Here is a 20,881-nt window from a genome sequence, read left to right on the forward strand (position 1 = left end):
CACATGAGCAACTGTATGTTGCGTGTTCCCGAGTCGGCAAACCAGATATCCTTTATATCTACGCAGACAGTGGAAAAACAAAAAATATTGTATATCCACAAGTATTGCAAAATTAAACTTCTATGAAACGTATGCTTTGTTTTGTTTCTCATTTCTCATCCATGCAACCACAATGTGCCACAGAGAAACGTGGCGGGTAGAGCTAGTATATATATATATATATATTTAAATCACCCTTCACAATTAACAAAATGGAAAATCTTTCTGAAATATTTATTAATGTAAATTTTTATCTGCAAAAGCTTTTCTGCTGAATGAAGATAAATTTTTTTAATAAATAATCTTTTGAAGATAATATAATAAAAATTAAAAAATAAATAAACCTTTGCAAGTAAATAAGGTTTAAACAATAAAGTTTTTTTTAATACTTTTTGTCAATGCCAAATATAAAGTTAGAATTAAATATCTAGTATTACTATAATACTAAAAGACATTTGTCTTTAAAAACAAGACTCATTAAAGTAATGTATTAATTTTATTCCTTTATTTATTTATGTATTAATTTTTCTTTAAGCCAAAATATAATTTATTTTTACATCGTAAAATTAATATTGGTAAAATGTAACTTCAGGAATGAGTAATTTTCCGCATCTGCCGAGAAACTAACGAGTGTTTTTTAGTCGAGGTTTCCGATAGCTCAGTAAAATCTCTTACCCACCGGGTTGGTCTAGTGGTGAACTCATCATCACAATGATGCTCTTTGATGGTTGGGTTTCAATTAACCACATGTCTCAGGAATGATCGACCTGTACTGTACAAGATCACACTTCATTTACATTCATTCATATCATCCTCTGAAGTAATACCTTGAGGTGGTTCCGGAAGCTAAACAGAAAAAAGGAAAAAAAGTGAAATCTCTAATTCTAGTAATAATAGAATAGATATATAGAATAGAATAATAGAATTCTAATAATAATATATCTGGCTCAATAATAGTGTCTCTACTCGAAAGCTTACATTAACCTATGGGAAAAGATTACCAATATGATACTGTAAGTTATAAATTAAGTTTTGTCGACTCGTGCTGTGTCCAACACCCACAGAAAATTGAACGACTGTGATATACGTAAATCGGGTAACAAAACAACAGGAGATTTTTTTTGGATCATATTTAACCAAGTTTATGAGAGGATAATATGATTACAGCTAAATGGCAGTGATCCATTTCTTCCTATTTTAGAAAACAAAAACACTTTTACGAATGGCTATCGAAAAGTTGAAAATGTTAATTTTTTTACATTTTATTATCTCACTAATTATCTTAAAATATCTTCATATTTTAGCTTATTTTAAATTTTTGTCATGAATTTACAAATAACGATTATAATACGGTTTTCTTCTCTGAAACAGATTTTGTGGAATAAAATCTTATTGCCCATTTTCTAAACTGTCTCAATAAGGGTTAAGGGATGTTTGTGATTGCATTTTTCTTTATAGATCACGAATTGTTATAAGGACACTGTTTTATCAGAATAAATAACAACTTTAGTTGCATCATGCACTCGTCTGTCAGAGGTGTGACTATTATATAACATAGGAAACAAATCGAAATATACTAAGCCCAACCAATGTACGAGCTTATGACGTCAAGATCAGACTGCTAAATGGCAACTTTAGTTACATCATGCACTCGTCTGTCAGAGGTGTGATTATTATATAACATAGGAAACAAATCGAAATATATTAAGCTCAGTCAATGTACGAGCTTATGACGTCAAGAGCAGACTGCGTATTATTACTCGGTCTGAAAACATAAACTCGCGTATCAAATCGAAGTATTACTTATCATATTGTACGCGGTAATAACTACCATATTTACATGTACTTATTATAAACAATACGTGATTAATTCTTTTATAACCTTTATCGGTATTAAATTATTAATTTTTAATAATAAACAAAAGCTTACTTGAATTTTCTTCATGCATCTAATTCAAACTTCTACCAAGTTTATCATTCTCGCTAAACGAATCACTATCACTGTCACTTTCATTTTCAACCCTTTTTGTGAGTAGGAAGCAGATGAAATTGCTGGATACCATCTCGAGGTTGTATAAGGTTGTAAATGGTTATAAAGACGATCAAACTGATTTTTCTATGAACCTGAACAGAAAGATCTAGAACTACCATTGACGTACATAAATACCATCGGCTAAGTTAATTATGTTGAACCCAACAAAAACATCTTTGTGTCCGATTCAAGGTTTCAAACATTCTCAAGTTCGATTTCCGACAAGATCTTATATTTTTCATCTATCATTACATTCATCTCATCTTCCTTATTAAAATATGTGTAAAACATTATCTAAGTTTTAATACGTAAAGTAATGAGGAAATTTAACGACATGCCGCTCCTCTGAAGACAAAGCGCAAACCTATCGATTTGTATTTTAGCCTTCTAACCGATTAAGTGGATAGTCAACATCTCTTCTTTTTTAGTTTTCTTCTGGTAATATTTTCATCCCTGAGCACAGATCTTTGTCTAACTGAATAGATTAATAAGTAATCGACTTATTCTTCTAATATTTCTTTGTTTATTTTTGACAAAAGTGGAGAATTTTTCAATCAATCCTTTTTTAAACAGATTTTAAATCTGTTTTTCATCTACTACAAAAAAAATAGTTTCATTTGCAGGATTCATCCCATATTTCCACTTGACACATTAAAGAAATTTATTACTGTGCTTCGATCAATAGTACTGTCGTTGTAGTAACTTGTAAACAATTGTGAACATCAGTAGAAATAACTTTTTGGTTTTTGGTAATTAAAAATGTAATCATTAAATATTTATTTAATTTCTTTGACATAACGTGAGTATTAGACTTTATTTCAAACCGTTGTGAACGAGAATAATTGCAATAAATAAAATATGTATGAAGAATTTCAAAATTAGATAGTTCTTGACGGAAATATATGTCTATATATATATATTTTGTTTTAATTTTATGGGGCAACAATTTTACTGCACCAAAAAAAAAAATATGTCGGAATTTTAATAAAATATTTTAAGAAGAAAAATTAAAGAAAATAAAATGTTCTAACAACTTCTTAGGAGATTAATTCTTATATTCTTTTTCGTAATTTCCTTGCTCACCACTCGTTTTTGTAAAACAGAATTCAGGGGATGAACAATAAAGTGATGTGAGAGACTTTTTCATAATTCTAATAGATCTCTGCTCAATGTTTTTCATAGAAAAAAAACGATAATTAAAGGAACTTTACGTATTTTAGGTAATATACTTTAAAAAATTGTTCATAAGGAGTATTTATCAATACTCCTTAATGTGTTGAGCACATTAAGGTATTAGATGGATCAGACGGGAACTTTGATGTCAGGGCAAGGGCATTGAGCACACGGCTAGGCTGCACGGATGGACGACTGTTTGCGCGCTAGTGAAGGGAAGTGGAGTGTAGTCAACTCTAGCAGACAGTTGTTAGAATCGGATGATATTTCTTTTTTTTATTACATTATTGTTATTATTATTACTATTATTGCAATTTAATTTTACTTCATTGTAACGTTATATAAATACATATCATGTGCCATATATAAATGACAATCGATTACAAAAACACTTTGCTTCCTCTTAGTTCTGTCGTTTTCGTATCTGTCATCTTCTTAAGACTTGATTTATTTTTTATAGACATTGCCACGGGCCAACAAATACAAATTCATACATTCAATCGAATAAGCTTACACTTTTTTAATTCTGTATCATTACCTTTGTAAGCGTGGCACAATGCAAAAATATCACTTACTTCCGTCAACAAATCAATAAAAGCACTTAACGTACACAACAACTCTCCGATCATTTAAATTATTGTCAGCAGTCCATTATTGCTTATTTCGTTATTACAAAGTTCAAGAGAACGGTACAATATACTGTAAGTTATATATATCTGCCTGTAGATTTATTTAATACTTTTATTTTACACGTGAATTGTACTCATATTTAAGTAATTATTTGTTTAGCCGTGAAAATATTGTATATATATATATATATATATATATATATATATAAAATTAATTTTTGTCTGCCTACCTTAGAACATCTTTCTCATGTATTTTGTACGTTAAATACAAAATTGAAGAACACCTATATATTTATTTAAACAAATAACTGCAGATCGATTGTCCAGTTATAGCAATGATAAGGAATATTTTATGTGACAAATGCTTGACCAGTATTCTAACTCTAAACCTTTCAGATGATACAGAGATGAAACTACTGACACCAAGAAAGTATTACCTTAAATCTACCTTTTATAGAATTAAAAATTACATCCATTTATATATTACTGCTGTTTGTTTGTCCATTAATCATCCAAAATAATTTAACTTTTATTAACCAAAAAAGAAGATAATTTGAAGTTGAAAATGAAGTTTGAAGTTTAACCCTAACTGATTCTAATTAAAAAAAAATCCAATTGCACTTAATTTTCTATTTTTGCAGATAAAGTTTTTAATTTTTTAACACATACTATAACCCCTCTTTAAGCATTTCTTTTTAGAATGAATTTTAATAAAATACTAAGTGATTTATTCTTGATTTCTCGAAAACTACTAAAAATATAATTCGAATAATTTTTTCTTCAATTTTTCGGGTGTGATTTCATATAAAAAAACTAAATTTACTTCCTAATTTGGGTTCCAAAAATTATAGTCTGGCTTAATTATTTACCGAAGGCGCAGAAATCAGGGCGAAATCTTTCGTCAGCTGTCACTTGCTAACGAAGCGATCCCGAACCTATGATTATATGAACTTTATTATTTTTACCGGTAGATATGTTCTGAAAGTTTTTTGTATTCTTCATGAATCAGTAATACAGAAAGTAGTTATTTATACTTTTTGTTAGAATCAAGTAACTAAAGTAGAAGTAAAAATACGAGGAAGACAAACTAGAGTTAAGCAATTTACGCTTTTTAATTTCTGGAGGATCTAAAACGAAAATTTAAAAAAAGATTGTGAAGATTCTTTGATATTATGATTACTTTGATTAAACTAGGAATAAAAACTACGAATGATGTTGATTCAACACTAATGAAGAAATTCAATTTGAGACGTTAAAAAGAGTAAAACAATGGGAATTAAATTAGTATCTGATCATCATCATCTACAATCCACGATAAAGGAAAAATATCTGATTAGATCCAAAATCCTCATAAATCATGTTCGGTTTTCTGTCTATTCCTTGTGAGACATCCAACATACCTTCTTCGGGTCGGCTTATATTAAAGGATAAAATATATACATTGCAGAACACAATATATTAAAAGTTGCAGTTTTGTTATCTAGACAGTAAAATTACTGAATAGAGTGCAGTATTCTAATTATATTATTTCAGTAAGATGTATCAGAGTTCTCACCCATGAATTTGAAATTCCAAGACTAAAGTATTGGATTTTTCGAGGAAAATTTCCTAACTCATTGCAAAATAGTAGCAATCGATTTAATTCTTAAAAAAAGTATTATCTTTTAAATACCAAAAATGTATTATTATATATGAGAATTTAGATAAGAATCTATAATTTTCAAGCCATAAATAGTGTAGTGGGTTATTCAGTGCATTTTTCAAAATCAAGTAAGCTAAAAATATACAAAGATTAAGATGATTAAAACGCTAGTTTTTCCTAGATCACGCTATGGCAGAGTGAAACCTAAATGCAAAGGAAAAAAGATGGTAGTCGTATATAATCAGCGAAGATTCAATTGTTATAATCCTTTAATGGCTGTCCAAGGATTGAATACGATAAGTAATGAAACTATTCGTAGAGATCCTCAAATTTCAAATTTAATCTATTAATAACAAATTTGAATTGTATAAAGAAAGATAGTATGATCATCTAGAGGATTCCTAATAAGAGGATATCTAAAAAAGCTCTTCAGTATAATAAAACTGGAAGAAGACACGTTGGACGTCCCAAGAAGAAATGGATGGAAAACCGCATAAAAATCGATTTAAGGATTTTTGAGGAATTTGGACAAGAACGTGCACTTTTCCTATATCGTGGGGTGTAGATGATGATAAGATAGTATAATCAGAAACCACTGAAAAGTAAGGAATATATGCAAATGACACAGCAAGAAAAGCTTTCGTGCTGAAAATAACTCGACTATTAAAGCATAGGTTAACAAACTTAGACGTAGCAGTTTATGGCAGACATTTATGAACAAAAAGGAAGTCAGAAAAATTACAAATTAAGACCTTTGAAATGTAGTATTATAGGAAAGTTTAAAATATTTATGTGGGCATCACATGACTTCCTTGTACACTTATTAAATTACACATACACTTTTTTTTTAAATGAAAAGTATATAAAATCTTATTTCATTATTAACTTCTCTTTTTTTTTCATCTTTTTTTTATTTTTATTATTATTGAATTATTATTTACAATAAACCTTTCTTTTCAATCAGAGGTTAATAATTATTAATAAATCAATGTATTTAAATTAGAAAAAATTTATTAAAAAAAAGGAGATGAATCGAACCAATGTGCCTTCCTCTAAGATCCAAATATTACATTAATTAAAATTTTATTTGGCTATAATTCTGGAACCAATGAAAATAAGTACCACTTATGATATATCGCTGAAAAGCTCTCAATAAGGGCAAAATCAAAAAAATTTGATTTTACCCTTATGCACAACTACATGTTACAAAAGTCCTAAATCCAAAATTTCAACATCCTACGGGTAATCGTTTTTGAGTTATGCGAAATACATACGTACGTACCGATATAACGCCGAAATTAGTCAGAATGGATTCAGGGATGTTCAAAATGGATATTTCCGTTGAAATCTGAAAACCGAAATTTTTCGCGATCTCAGTACTTCCTTTACTTCGTACAAGGAAGTAATAATTAATTGATTAGTAAAGTGCAAAATAAGTTTTGAAGATTTACGGTAAAAGAGAGGAAAGAGGTTTATGGTAAAATTTTATGTTCAAAATTTTATTAAAAAAAAAATGGTTTATAAACTATATTTAGACATCCAGGGTTAGTTAATTTTGTACTTAATGACCGTTTGAAAATATATTTATTTAATCTTTTTTTTTTTAATGTTGAATAAAAGGAGTTATTTTATCTACACACGCAACATCAAAGGTCACCTTAACAATTTTTCCTTCCCGGCGATTATAACTAGAATAGCTGCTGTATTAAAGGGGAAAGTATGATTATCATGTCAAAAATGGGGTATCGGGTTTTTTGCAAATCCTTCCGTTTTATGAACCAACTAGTTCATCTAGACCAAAAACCTGTATGTATCTGTATCATACATTTGGCCTTATATTTTAGGATTGACCAAACAAATTTTCTCCAAATTTGGCTCAAATTTTTATTTTATATATAGGACACAGATCAATTTTCTTTTTTTTCAAAATTCCTTAACAGGGTAGGCCGATATTGCGAAAAACCAATTTCGATTTTTTTTTTCAATGCCAAAGTTTCTCCAAAATAAAATTGTTTTATTTTATATCAGTATTCATTATTTGAATACCAATTTGTAATTATCTGACCGTTTTCAAAATATTCTTTAAAAAAACAGAGTTTCTTTTTTCTATTTACTCATATTAAATAAAATCATGAAATGGCATGAAAAAAAACTAAAATATGATCTTTAAATTTAAATTCCGATCATCATGGTACGTTTATATTTTTCATCCAGAAGGTTCTGAGTTCAAATCCCTAATAACGATCAGGATTAGTATTTTTTTTCATGCGCTCCAAAATTCATTTCTTATCATAAAAAATTGTAACTAGATGTAATCTTATAAAAACTGTTGAAAATAATGAGTAAATATTTTTTTTTAATTTAATTTTTCTGTCAAATTCAGAATTTTTTAATTTTTTTTTTTTTTTTTTTTTTTTTTTTTCTATATTAACACAGTAGTCTTTTTTATTATTATACAACCTGAATAAATAAGATAAGATTTGCATCTTCTATCAGATTTTGCAATTTTTAACAAAATCTATAAAATTCGACAGCATTATTTTTATAGCATACAAAGAAACAAATGAAGCTATCAAAATATTTCAATGATAGAAAGAGGTTAATCATAATTTAACTGTAAAAAATATATTCCTACGAACATTACAGAAAAGTGGAGTAGATAAAAACAAAAAAGAAAGAAGATCAAAATGTATGAACCAAGTAATTGAGGATATAGAATGTGTATCTTGAAATTAAGAAATTGGCTTAGAATGTAGGAAGGAATGGATAAGTACATCAAGCCAGTCGAATGACAAAAAAATAGTAATAATAATAAAATGATATAATTTAGCTAACTGCAGTAAGTGCAGCATACTAGTTCACTTCATAACACTCGTAAACAGTAAAAAATGTAAGGTTATTCATAGCAACATAACACATACAACGAATTGAAGATGATAATCAAATAAATGACCTCGTTGTTCGTGGAACGGTGAATGTCCGCGAACATATATAATTTTTATTTTGATATGGCCGATATGTCACACTCATTCGTAACAAGCACATTGTTTCATTTGTATGAAACAATGTTGTATTGTAGAACAATGTTCTGTTTTTATTTCCTTTTACCTGTCACATAACGTTATAAATTGCTTTATTCCACGTGTGGTCCACACAACGTACTGTAAGTCGTTCCTATTTTACTTAAAATAATGACAATGTTTATTCATATTTTCTAACTAATGACTTGTAAAATGAATAGTGGTTCCTGACAATCGACTTTAAACAATTCTTTAACTCTAAAGAATTTAGTTCAGTCCATACAAAACATCATAAAATTCATTCTAGCAAGGTTGCTGGCACTTCCTATTCGACTTACGTGTCGATGAAGAATCTTTTCTTTTTCAGAAGTTTGTTAAAAAAATACAATTTAAGTTTTCGGCTTTAAATACTTATTTACATGGTTATAGTACTTTTCAACAGAATAGATTTTCGTAGTTTTTACGATTTTCATCTTAACAGTGGCAGGCTGTTAAATTGGAAGCTTTAATAGAGTATAAGTTGTCCAATCCACCCGGACGGAGGAAGGCTGCCACAACTTCAACATGACGGCGGGGGTGCCTCTGTGCTCTGTTCTGGTGCCCCTTCTCTGGAATGTGGTGTTCGACGAGGTGCTCAAACACGGCTCCCAGGCTCACCGGCTCGATCGGTGAGGAGAACGTTAGTCGGTAGGGCGCAGGCTACATACGCAAAAACATCCGCGGAACCAGTTAGCGAGCCCCACACTGTCCGTGTGGGGCTCGCTAATACGACAGTATTAGCGGAGCCCCACTGTCAGGTGGGGCTCCGCCACCTGACAGTGGATTACCCCCTCATCCAAAAAAAAGGTTTTCCAGTTCAATTAGCGCTTGACCTTAATTAGGTCAATCTGCACAGATTTAAAATAGAAGATATTTATATTTTTCATAACATAAACGTTGCGACATTTCATTGAATAAAAACATTTTTTTTTTTTAACAGAATTTATATGTTACTGAAGAAGATTCTTCTTTCATACTTCCTTCTTGCTTTTAAACTTTTATAAACGTAACTTAATAGAACTAATATTCAACTGGTTTTTACTCACCAATAAAGTTAATTTTATTCACTAAAGACTAATCAGGCTAATAATTTAACTTAATTTACAATTATTAATACATTTATTTTTAAAAACTCTTCGTTTTCACTGCTTCACTTTGGTCTGAAGTTTCATTATTTAAAATTTATATTAAAATATTCTACCTGAATTTTAACAGGTCGTTGTTAATTGCCGATATTAATTTTCAATTTATTTCAACATGTTGGCTTCATTTTTTCTAGTAGTGTGCAGTTTATACATTTAAATTTTAATTACACACTTCCATAACACCAGCAGTCTGAAATGAAGCATCACTAACTGCCACCCAGTTTTTTACTTAAGTAAAATATGAGTTCAGCAGGATTCAACAGTAAAAGGTGATATAAATGTAAAATAACTTGATCATCGTGTTTTTTTCAGAAATCCGTTTTTTTTCTTTTATTTTAACCTCCGGTACTACCGTTATGTATTGCTTCAGAGGATGAAATGAATTAAAATTTTTTAGCGTGTGAAAATGTCATGCCTGACCGGGATTCGAACCCGGGATCTTCGGATGAAAGGCCGAGACGCTACCACTCACGCCACGAAGGCCGGGTCAGAGATCCGTCTACTTAGATTTTTTTTATTTTTCCTTATGCAGTAGGGTAATTTGTAAAATTTTATTTTCAATATATCATCTGTAAATAGTATGTTTACATTTCTGCCGTTATAATTAACTTATTGTATATTCTCGGATATGGAATTCCGTATTCTATTTTCTTGCGTGTTATTCTGAGGTTTATTGTCTAAGGTTACTGCATTATTTTCAGTCGAATTATGAATTAATTTTTCTGTTACTCACTTAGAAATCATAACGTAATTTATCTGTAAATTATACCTGCTGGAGGTGAAGATGCTTTCCATATATAGCAAGATAGAAATTAAACCTGTTTCACTTCCAGCGTGGACAATTAATTATTATTCTCTCACCTTTCAAAATTGGAACATCCATGTCTTCTCTTGTTTATTACACTTCCACCTTATTTTTTTGGGAATAAATGCTCAAAAGTGGCCTTCCTTTGTTACGTATGAGCTACTTCCTTAAAATTAATAAATATTTTGTTATATTTCCCAACAAGAATTGACCTATTTTTTTTTTTTTTTTCATTTTTCGAGACATATACTCGCAAAGGTCAAAACATCTAAGCCAGTTTTGTCTCCACTATATATACTATCATTTTTTAGTTTATCGGCAAGTTTTCATAAAGAGGTCAAGGAATCTTCAGAAAATTAAAATGCATAAATACATTGGATTGTTATCAAAAGTTACAGAATATATCACTTTTTTACATATTTCTTTTGTTTCCGAGGTGATATTAGTATTTTTACAAATAGTGATTCTCCTTTAATTCTCTGAAAATTTCTTTTGGTTACCCTAGTAGCAGCTGCAAAGTGTTATAAAACGTTGTTTTTTTTTAATCAATAATAAAAGTTTCAGTTCAACTTTCATCATACATAATTTTTTTATCATTTATGAATGTCTTTTGCTGATTAATGTCTTTTCTACCTAATGCTGTTGATACTATTGTAATAGCATTAATAAAAAAATAGAACTTAAAAATTAAAGATAAATAAAACCCTGCTGGACTTTAACATTACAAACAAAACCATTATTTACAGCAGGCATGGCCAGCATACGGCCCGTGGGAAGGATCCGGCCCGCTAATGAATTTATGCGGCCCGCGAAAAATTTTTGAATATTAGCTTTTTTTTTTTATTAGCATTTAAATAATGGAAAATACGGAAATAAAAAAAACTTGCCAAGAAATATTTAGTTCACTTCAGCTCAACTTATATTTGTCAACAAACTTTTCCTTTAATAAATTTAAATAATAGTACAACAAATTCCATAATAAAATTTTGTTTAATTAAATGATTTGTATTTGTATTTAACATTTTTTAATTTTAATATTTCGTTCGGCCCGTGAAAAAAGTTTTCTATCTAATTCGGCCCAGAGGCAAAATCTGTTAGCCACGCCTGATTTACAGTATATAGATATGATTGCCTCAGTTTTAAATATAGTACTGGATGAATAATTATTTGACAATTTTGTTTTTGTAAAACTTTACCAAAGAGTTACGCAAATAGTGTAATTAGAAAATTTTGCTGATAAGTTTATTGATCCTACACAATGATTCATTTAATATAATAAATGGTAAAGATGTTTTCATACATACATACGCGTCAATTTGGATTGGACAAGTTGTATTATCTGGTAGTTTAAAATTGCATGAAAATGTTAAACAAATGGAATCATTCATCCATTACTTAAGAAAGAACAGATTCTCGTTTAATTTTAACCATAAGTAACATTCAACGATAAAGTACAATAAAAAATAAACCAGCACAATACAAAACAATATAAATAAGTAAAAGTAATTTATTGCAAAAAAAAAATAAGACCATGTACAGTAAAGCCTTCCTTAACTGAGTCTTTCTTAACCGAAATAACCGTCCGCCGTGGTCGAGTAGCGTCTCGTCTTTTCAACCGGCGGTTGCGGGTTCAAATCCCGCTCAGGCATGGTATCTTTTCACTATGCTACATACAAACCATTCATTAAACTCATAATTAGCCTCAGGTACAAAAGTCTGACGTACAGTAAAACTAAAGAAAAATAACCGAGATACCGTTTACTCCATGTACGAATTTTATTATAGTCTATTACTGAAGATTATTCGTTATAAGTAATTACAATTGCGTATTTACGGCGCGTAGCAGTAAATACACTATACTGCTACGTAATATTCCACTCTTCTCACTGGTTGGCAGCAAGAAGAGTGGAGAGTTGCTGCCAACCAGCCTAAGGGCTGTTAATCAAAGAAGAAAAGTAAAACAGAACTATAAATTCAATTTAGTTTCTCTTATCTACTATACGCTTAAAGATCGGTTTATATTTTGTGAATGTGTATCTGCTGAACTGTTGTAATACAGTGCAATAGCTGTAGTGTATTGTGTTGATTGCTTATATGTACTGTATTGTGGTTATTGTGTTATAACTGAAATAATGTTATAATTGTTTATAATGTTATTGTGTTGTAATGGCTAGTTGTAGCAAAGATATTACTAATACAAAACATAAACGGGTAATAGTGTCAATGGACAAAAAATTAGAAGCAATTAAAAAATTAAATGCCGGAGAATCGATTAACCAATTGTTTATGAGTTTGATGTAGGAGAAACAACCGTCGGCGATTGAAAACGGAACATAAAATAAATTGAAGAATATTGTTCAAAAGTGCCCGAAAAGTTTTTAAATAAACTATCTACGCTGAAGAAACCTGTCCAAGATGCTTTAGATGATGACGTTTCCTTGTGGTTCAGGCAACAGAAAATTTTTGGGGTACCATTATTATTATTTTGCAAGAAAAGACTATTCAACGTAACAAAAAATTTAACAGTCCAGATACATTTTCTGCCAGTAAAGGCTGGCCGGAGAAATTTAGAAATCGTCACGGCATAAGACAATTAGCTGTATCAAGGGAAAAATATCTACCGATACCGACAACGCTACTAATTTTATAAAAATATTTTCTGTTCTTGTTCAGTCAGAAAATTTTCGGAAAGAACAAGTATATAAAACAGATGAGACAGGATTAAAATTTGAAATGTTGCCATCGAAAACACTAGCATCAAGGAAAGAAGCTTATGCACCCCGCTTTAAAATTAGTAAAGAGGGAATAACTGTTCTTATCTGCAGTAACGCTAGCGGTGACGACAAATTACCTCATCTTGTGATCGGCAAAGCTGCTAAATCTAAGGCATTAAAAGATTTAAAATTAGATTCGTCGCCTGTTAAGTACGTTAACCAAAACTAGGCGTGGATGAGTGCAGACATTTTTGAGAATCAGTTTAACCTCTGTTTCGTCCGGCATGTGAAAAATTATCTAACAATAAAGAAATTACCGGAAAATGCAGTTCTGTTGTCGGACAATGCGCCCTGCCATCCATCTAAAGATGTTCTAATTTCGAGGAACATTAAGAAAATTTTTATTCCACCAAATGTGATACTCATTTGTCAACCTATGGATCAAGATGTCATAGCAGCAAAAAAAAAAAAACATTATAAACGGAAGATATCTCATATTCTAGCATCAGAGCTTCAAGTTACGCTCGCATTAAAGGCATTGACGGTAAAGCATACAATTTACATGTTGGCAGATTCATGGAATTCAATCGATCAAACAACAATCAAAAAATCATTCAAAAAATTATGACCAGAAATTCGACAGGTTAAAAATCAGAAAATTTTGTTTGTGTTCTATGCGATCGAATGAGGAGTTTTGTGATTTAATAAAAAAATATACCGGGATGTGAAAACGTAAAGGAAATGAATCGCAAGACTGGTTAGAATCGGATTCAAAGGAACCAACATTTCAAATTTATGATGATGAAAGTTGTGACAGAAGAGGTTAATGAAATCTCCAGTGACGAAGACGAAACGATTGATGAAAATGAAAAATTTAGCCACAACGAAGGGACTGTATTTCTCACAAAAGCGCTCCAATATTTAGAACAACGAAACGATGTTGCTTTCCTTAACATAATACAAAACTGGCGTGATCGCGCTGTTATGGACCGTGTTACTCACTTAACACAAACGAAGGTTTTTCAGATTTTTCGTTAAGAAATCAAACTAAGTTTATACGAGTCGATGCGAGAGTGATTAGTTATTATTTATTGATTTTATTATGTTAAATACAGTAAAATAAAATAATAAATAATAATATTGTTATATTCATTTTTAAATCGTGGTTTATTCTGCTACCAATTCGATATTAATATTGCCCGAATTCAAGAACGAAAATTAAGGACTCTCTTAACCGCGGATCCGTTATCCGAGCCGGCAACACCCACAATTACCTCGGTTAAGAGAGGCCCACTATACAACAAAAAATTTTAAATACTTGATTTTAATCTGATAAAAAAGATAGAAAAACAGGTTGTAAAACAAAATTGGGTGTATCACAACAAATTTGAAAATTTGTAGTTCCTCAGAAACATATTAATCACATCTTACAAGGAGGAATAGGTCTTTTAAAATAGCCCGCAGTCATTATTTCAGTTAAGACTGATCAATCAGTCTGCTACACTGAAATGTTATTATAATAATAACAATGTGCTTCTTTTCAATGAAACTAAACATTTTACTCAACCTCCCTTTTATTTATAAAGAAAGATGTAAAATGTAGTAAATAATTAATTTTAAAGATACATATGAATAGAAAAAAGTAGTTAAAAAGTTAATGATGTTGCTCACATGACTAAATAAACCAAATAAGTATCACTATGTATATTGAACCGTATATTTTTCTGTTTACAGTTCATTGTATACTTTATTTATTATACCTTCGTAGTCATAGTAAATTTGTAGTTTCAATAGAAGACAATAGTAGGTCTACACACAATAATTCCTTCATTCAGAAATGAAATTTTGTTTATTATAATACAGTTAAATTAATATCTTTGACCCGCATACATCAAAGCCAAAACTTTAGAATCGTGTGAAAAAATAAAATGCATTATTTGATTGTTCATAAACAAAATAACCTTCATTAATAGACAGAAACTATTTATTAATTAGATAGAAACTATCTCAAGACAATTAAGCATAAGCTCAGATTAAAAATACTCTTGCACAGTGCTTTAAAAACAAAAATAGGTAAATTCTTAATAATTAATTGTATTTTTGCTAATTTAACCAAGAAATCAGTAAATAAACAAAATATAAGAAAAAAACAGTAAAATCATATAATATAATAAGTAAAAAGACTTTAATACTAATTCATTTCCATATCAATCGATTTGAAATATCAAGTCACAAAAGTTTTTCCATAGTTAATGTTGTTAAATAAGTAGGAAATAATATACAAACAGGTAAGTATAAAAGTAATATTTTTTAGATAAATAATTTACTAGTTAAGCTTAATGTAGATATCTGTTTTATACATTTTGGAAATTAATTTAATGGAAGTAAGCTAATAAATTAACAAGTGATGGGCAGAAGATGATAAATCTTGCAAGGTGCAGAATAAAGGAGAGTAAAAGAGAATAACTGTAGTTGAGGGAAACTTAAATATGTTGTGCATATAGTGTGACAGTACTGAGTATATGATTGTGGCAGATACGCACAAAAAGTCGGTGGATTGTTTAAGTTTTCATTATATAGGTAAATTAAATTAGTTTAAACTAATAGATAAATTGTTATTTCATTCAGTAATGTACAAGTAACAACAGATGGATATATCGATATGGAGTTTTTCCTTAAAAAAAATTCGAAAGAGTTAATTTGTACTTCATTTCTGTACGTGATGTCTCTATGACAACACATGTTTATCGTTAATAAACTTGAATCAACAGTAAATTACTTTGTGTAGATTTAGGACCAGCAAAACTATTATTTTGGGTGTAATTACACATTGTTGCACAATAAAATAAAAAATGTTAATTTTGTAAATGTTTCATTATACTGATACTGATCTAAACAGCTAATACACACTCCTGTAACAAATTTTTTGAGAAAGATCAGGTTAGCCTCGGTGAAAATCCTGTATCCATTCTGCTTAAATTCTCAACTTGTAATTCTAATTCATAAGGCTAATAGTGGATTGCTTTTTTGTCTTAAAAAAGTAGTTACAAAAATGAATTGAAAATGAATGCCTTTTACTAATACTTTTGTTTTGTTAGGATGTCATAAGAATGACAGAATGCTCACTAATATCATAAATTACTAAATAATTATGGATAAGTAAATAAATGGTGAAGATATAATTTATCTGACACTTTAATATGGAAGAAACAGCAAATATTAGGTAGAATGTTAACCATCAACTGGTGAAATGACATCAAAATGACGGGGAGCATCTGGTCACTTCATGATTACCCACCCTTGATCACATAATGAAACCTGCTTTGCAGTAGCTCATTATTTTTTAGTTATAGTTAGATTGCTGTGGACTGAGAATTTTTATAGTATCTGATTTTTCTCAATCGAGTGCCCAACATCAAACTGACATTGCTCACTGTTTATGTTAGTACAATTTTCTTTTGTAAAATGATGAAATAATGTGAATTTTTGCTTAAATATTAATTTCTTTGCAACTAGTTGTTTCAATTTTATTAGCAAATCGTATTAATTTTTTCCAGTGTAAAGATGAACATAGATGATCAAAAGTTTGAAGAAGCAATTCTTCATGAACTGGAAGGATGGGAAAGCAAGGATTCGGATATTGATGAACCAATTACAGATCAAAATAGGGAACAAGGTGTAAATGGTAAACAATAATGGGCTAGAGATGAAAATCAAGAAGTGGTTGCTCTAGGAAATGAGGAAAAAGCTGTTGATCAGAATACCTGTATTGTCAGCGAACATGATATAGATCCTGAGGTTAAAGTTTCAGGAGATGGTGAAAATGAAGAGATTGATAAGCATAGGGTATTAGATGAAAATGTTTATCTGAGTAAATCCAATTTTAGATGATCTAAAGCAGAACCAAGAAGAAATGTCTGAGCTTGGGCAAATAATATATTATAAATTGGTAACAGGTGTAATATTCGAAATGAAAGTGATATTGGAGTATGGAATAAATTATTTTCCTATTTCCTATTTTAAAGTGTTTTACTGTATTAAAAAGTGGTTTAAAGTATTAAAGGTGCTTTAAACCTTTATTCACTTAACAATAACTAAAATTAAAAACTTATTTAAAAATAACGTAAAAAGTAACAAAAAATTAAGGGGTGTCAAAATGACATCACCTCATCATATGTATCGATGAAACGTCACCTCACCAACTGAAGGTTAATATAGTTTTATAATTTTAAAGGACTGTAAAACCATACACAGAACATTCTGCTTACAACATGTAACTACATATGTGAAATTATATACCTAGAAATTATATATATATATATATATATATATATACACACACACACACACGTAGTCGTATATGCAAATGTATCTAATATCCACTGATATACTTCTATCTGATATGCTTATATAGTCATCTAAAAGAAATTATTAAAAATGTTAAAATTTTTAGTTGAATAATTACGCTTTTCCATTTCAGGGTTTTGTACATGTGAGAGTATGGTTCCCTCAATTTCCAGGTGTCGTTATGATGTCTGATCAAGAACTGATAATAATGTGTAAACCACCAGAGCCAACAGTGATTGAAAACAAAGCAGCTGGATTTGCAGGCAGCTTGTAAGTAACTTTTTTTCATCTCATTTGTAAGAATTAAACATAGTAAGTTGAACAAATAAGTTGATAGGGAATCAATTTACGACCATGTGTGTAACTAAAATGTCCTCTTTGTCCTCTTTGGTCTTTGATTCTAGCCTTAAATCAACACTGTACACCTCATCCAAGAAATATTATAACAAATTAAAACCCTGATATTCTTTTTTATATATCTAGTACAATTCTACTGGTGTACAAAAAAGAGTGGCTGACTTACACTTACACCATAAAATTGATCCTTGCAAGCTCTCTGCTTTGGTATGTTCAGCTTCATATTTGAACCTCATCATTTAAATGAGAAATTTTGCTAGCAGGTTGTTCTTTCAACTTTGTAAATAGTTGCTTGGTGTAAGATCTGACCTGCACTGGGAATTACCCAAGATATTCCACTAGAAACTCTGCAACATTTTCTGTGTAAAATGAACAGTGAGTGTATGGATATTATGATGCCCTAGACAAACTATTTGTTTCTCATTACTCACAGTTTGTATTGTATCACTTTATATAGACGTTTCAGGATCTCATAGAAAACAGCATTTATGGTACCTCCATGAGGCAGAAATTCAGTAAAAAGTGGTAGTGGTTTCCTGGTCCAGAAAATGGTTGCCATGATTTGTTGTGTTCATGTTGTAGTTTTGAATTATTTCTCTATCAGTAAATTGTGTGTGGTGTCACTGCTTGTTCTCTTATGTAATATTTTATAACATTTTATATCCTGTGACAGGATATAAATTTCATATCCTGTCAACTTTATAAAGTTGTCACCTTGACCACCAAAACCTCAGGTATGTTTGTATAGCTCCTACTTGATTATTACCGCAATCATCTATCAGTACATTCAGCAACCAACGCACACCATTTGTAATATACTAATCTTTCTGTAACTGTTTAGTGAAGAACAGTTATTGGTATTTCTAGACATACTCCAATGTACCCCTACCATAAGCAGCTGTTCATCTCATTTCTTTCCCTTCCCTTTCATTATCACTTATTACTTCTTTCTTAAATTTATGCCACAGAATTGCTTCATCTTAGTTTCATATGTGGCTTTGTACTACATATTTGTTACCCGGCAGGACAGCCACTTCTGTTTTGGGCCTCAGTGAGGTGATCAATTTATTTTGCCCTCTGTAACTGTACAGTACTTTGTTCCATATTTAGAAGAGCTGCATAAAAAGCCAAACTAGGAGCTGAAATTTCTGCTTGAAAATCAGGGCTCCTATTACTTATAAAATTTAATCTAATCTCTTCTAGAATTGTTCATAAAGATCATCAATCCTTAAGAATCTAACAACACAAATTTTTTTTTCATCAATGTTTTAAACAAAAAATGAACACGTAACCTGCAGAAAGTATGAGTGTGTGAAATATAATTTTTAAGGAATGGTTGCCCTTGAAAACAACATGTAGTTATTCGTAAACAGACCATATTTTGTTTAAAATATTGGTTACAGCCTTAGTTTGGAACAGTATTTTCAGTGACATTTCATATGAAAAAAATCCTAACACTTATGCAAATATTTTTTTTAAATCTGACTTCAGAATGCATATTTACCACAAAATATACACTACGAAAAAGAGAAAAGATTCTTTTAAGCTTTTTCAATAATATATCAGAATATAACTCTGAAAACTTGAAATCTATTTTTTGGTTTTGTCATTGAACTATTGATTATCATATCTGACACAAACATAACATCAAAAAAAAAAGGAAAAAAGGACCACTATTTATAATAAATGTAACTAAATGTTGTAAAGTACCTGAAAAAATATAATATTTTCCAGTACACCAAAATATATTTTTTCAATCTAATCTGTACGATTTTCATCCTCTTCATGTTCTTTTAAAACCATTTACTTTATTGGACTCTTTGCATCACCACCATAGTATTAATGATTATAAATAAGTATTTATTATTTGTATTAATTCAATAAATATATTGAATTAGATTGAATATATTAAAAAATTATTAACTTGAAAATAAATTAGTCCGTAATGCCCATTAAAACTAATAATAATAATATTACAATCTACTTCTACAAAAAATGTAAATGATAGTAAGTTAATATTACTTTAATAATAAAGTACTGTACATGATATCATGACAAAACTACTTAATTAAATGTTGTTTTTGTTCAGTCCACACGGTGCAAGAGTTTCAGGTGTAGTTGAAGAAACACCAGGCAGACTAGAGTATGAGGTGGCATTATACAAGGAGGCACCTGCACGAATTAACAATGCAACAAACAGTGAACTACCTGTTGATCAGGCTGTTCCTATAGGTACCAAACTCCAGTTAAGGGCTCGAATCAATCCACATTCCGGTAATTATTTTTTAATCAGAAACAAAATCTAAAATAGGTAATATTTATTTTAGTAAAATATGTATTAATATAAGAGTGCTGTACAACAGTTTTGGAGCTCTGCTATTTATCATATGTATACATAATAGATATGAATATCTGTTTGAAAAAATCCAGAAATAAGTTATTTCATGATCATTACTAGTTTATGTTGAAGTTAAGTTGAAGTAAGCTGGCAAAATTCTGAGTGATTTAAGTTAATATTAATGAGTGGTTAAAAATTAATGAATATAAGGAAAATTAGTAAATTATATTAGCTAATAAAAGAATAAATAATAAAGTGTTAAATTTAGATAATGTTACTGTAGGATGAATAATTTCTGTAAAATATTTAGTTGTAATACTAAATTAAAAGTTAAAATTTGACAAACATATAATTATATGGTAAGAAATTATCAAAAAATAATTCTTTTGCATAAAATTGGGATAGATATTAGATTATATTATTGTAAAATAGGTAATTAATTTATATGGAAATGTTATAACTCAACATATTTCTCTTCAGTCCTACTTTATTTTTATCCAATGAGGATTAATGGAGCAGAATTCAAAAAATTACATGCTAAACAGATCTATGAAATAAATCTATTTTTTAAGCAAGTTGGTTCATAAATATAAATTTCATG

General features: G+C 29.7%; 1 protein-coding gene across 1 annotated transcript in view; it reads left to right on the top strand.

The window, feature by feature from the left end:
• Window positions 1–20,881, top strand: part of LOC142326626 (uncharacterized) — a 75,163-nt gene that overhangs the window by 43,135 nt on the left and 11,147 nt on the right. Inside the window, exons 3-4 of the mRNA XM_075369222.1 lie at window positions 17,719–17,855; window positions 20,032–20,216. Of these exons, the coding sequence (XP_075225337.1) occupies window positions 17,719–17,855; window positions 20,032–20,216 (322 nt within the window). The remainder of the gene's footprint in view (window positions 1–17,718; window positions 17,856–20,031; window positions 20,217–20,881) is intronic.

This window comes from Lycorma delicatula, chromosome 6, assembly GCF_047948215.1.
Source record: "Lycorma delicatula isolate Av1 chromosome 6, ASM4794821v1, whole genome shotgun sequence".
NCBI lineage: Eukaryota > Metazoa > Arthropoda > Insecta > Hemiptera > Fulgoridae > Lycorma > Lycorma delicatula.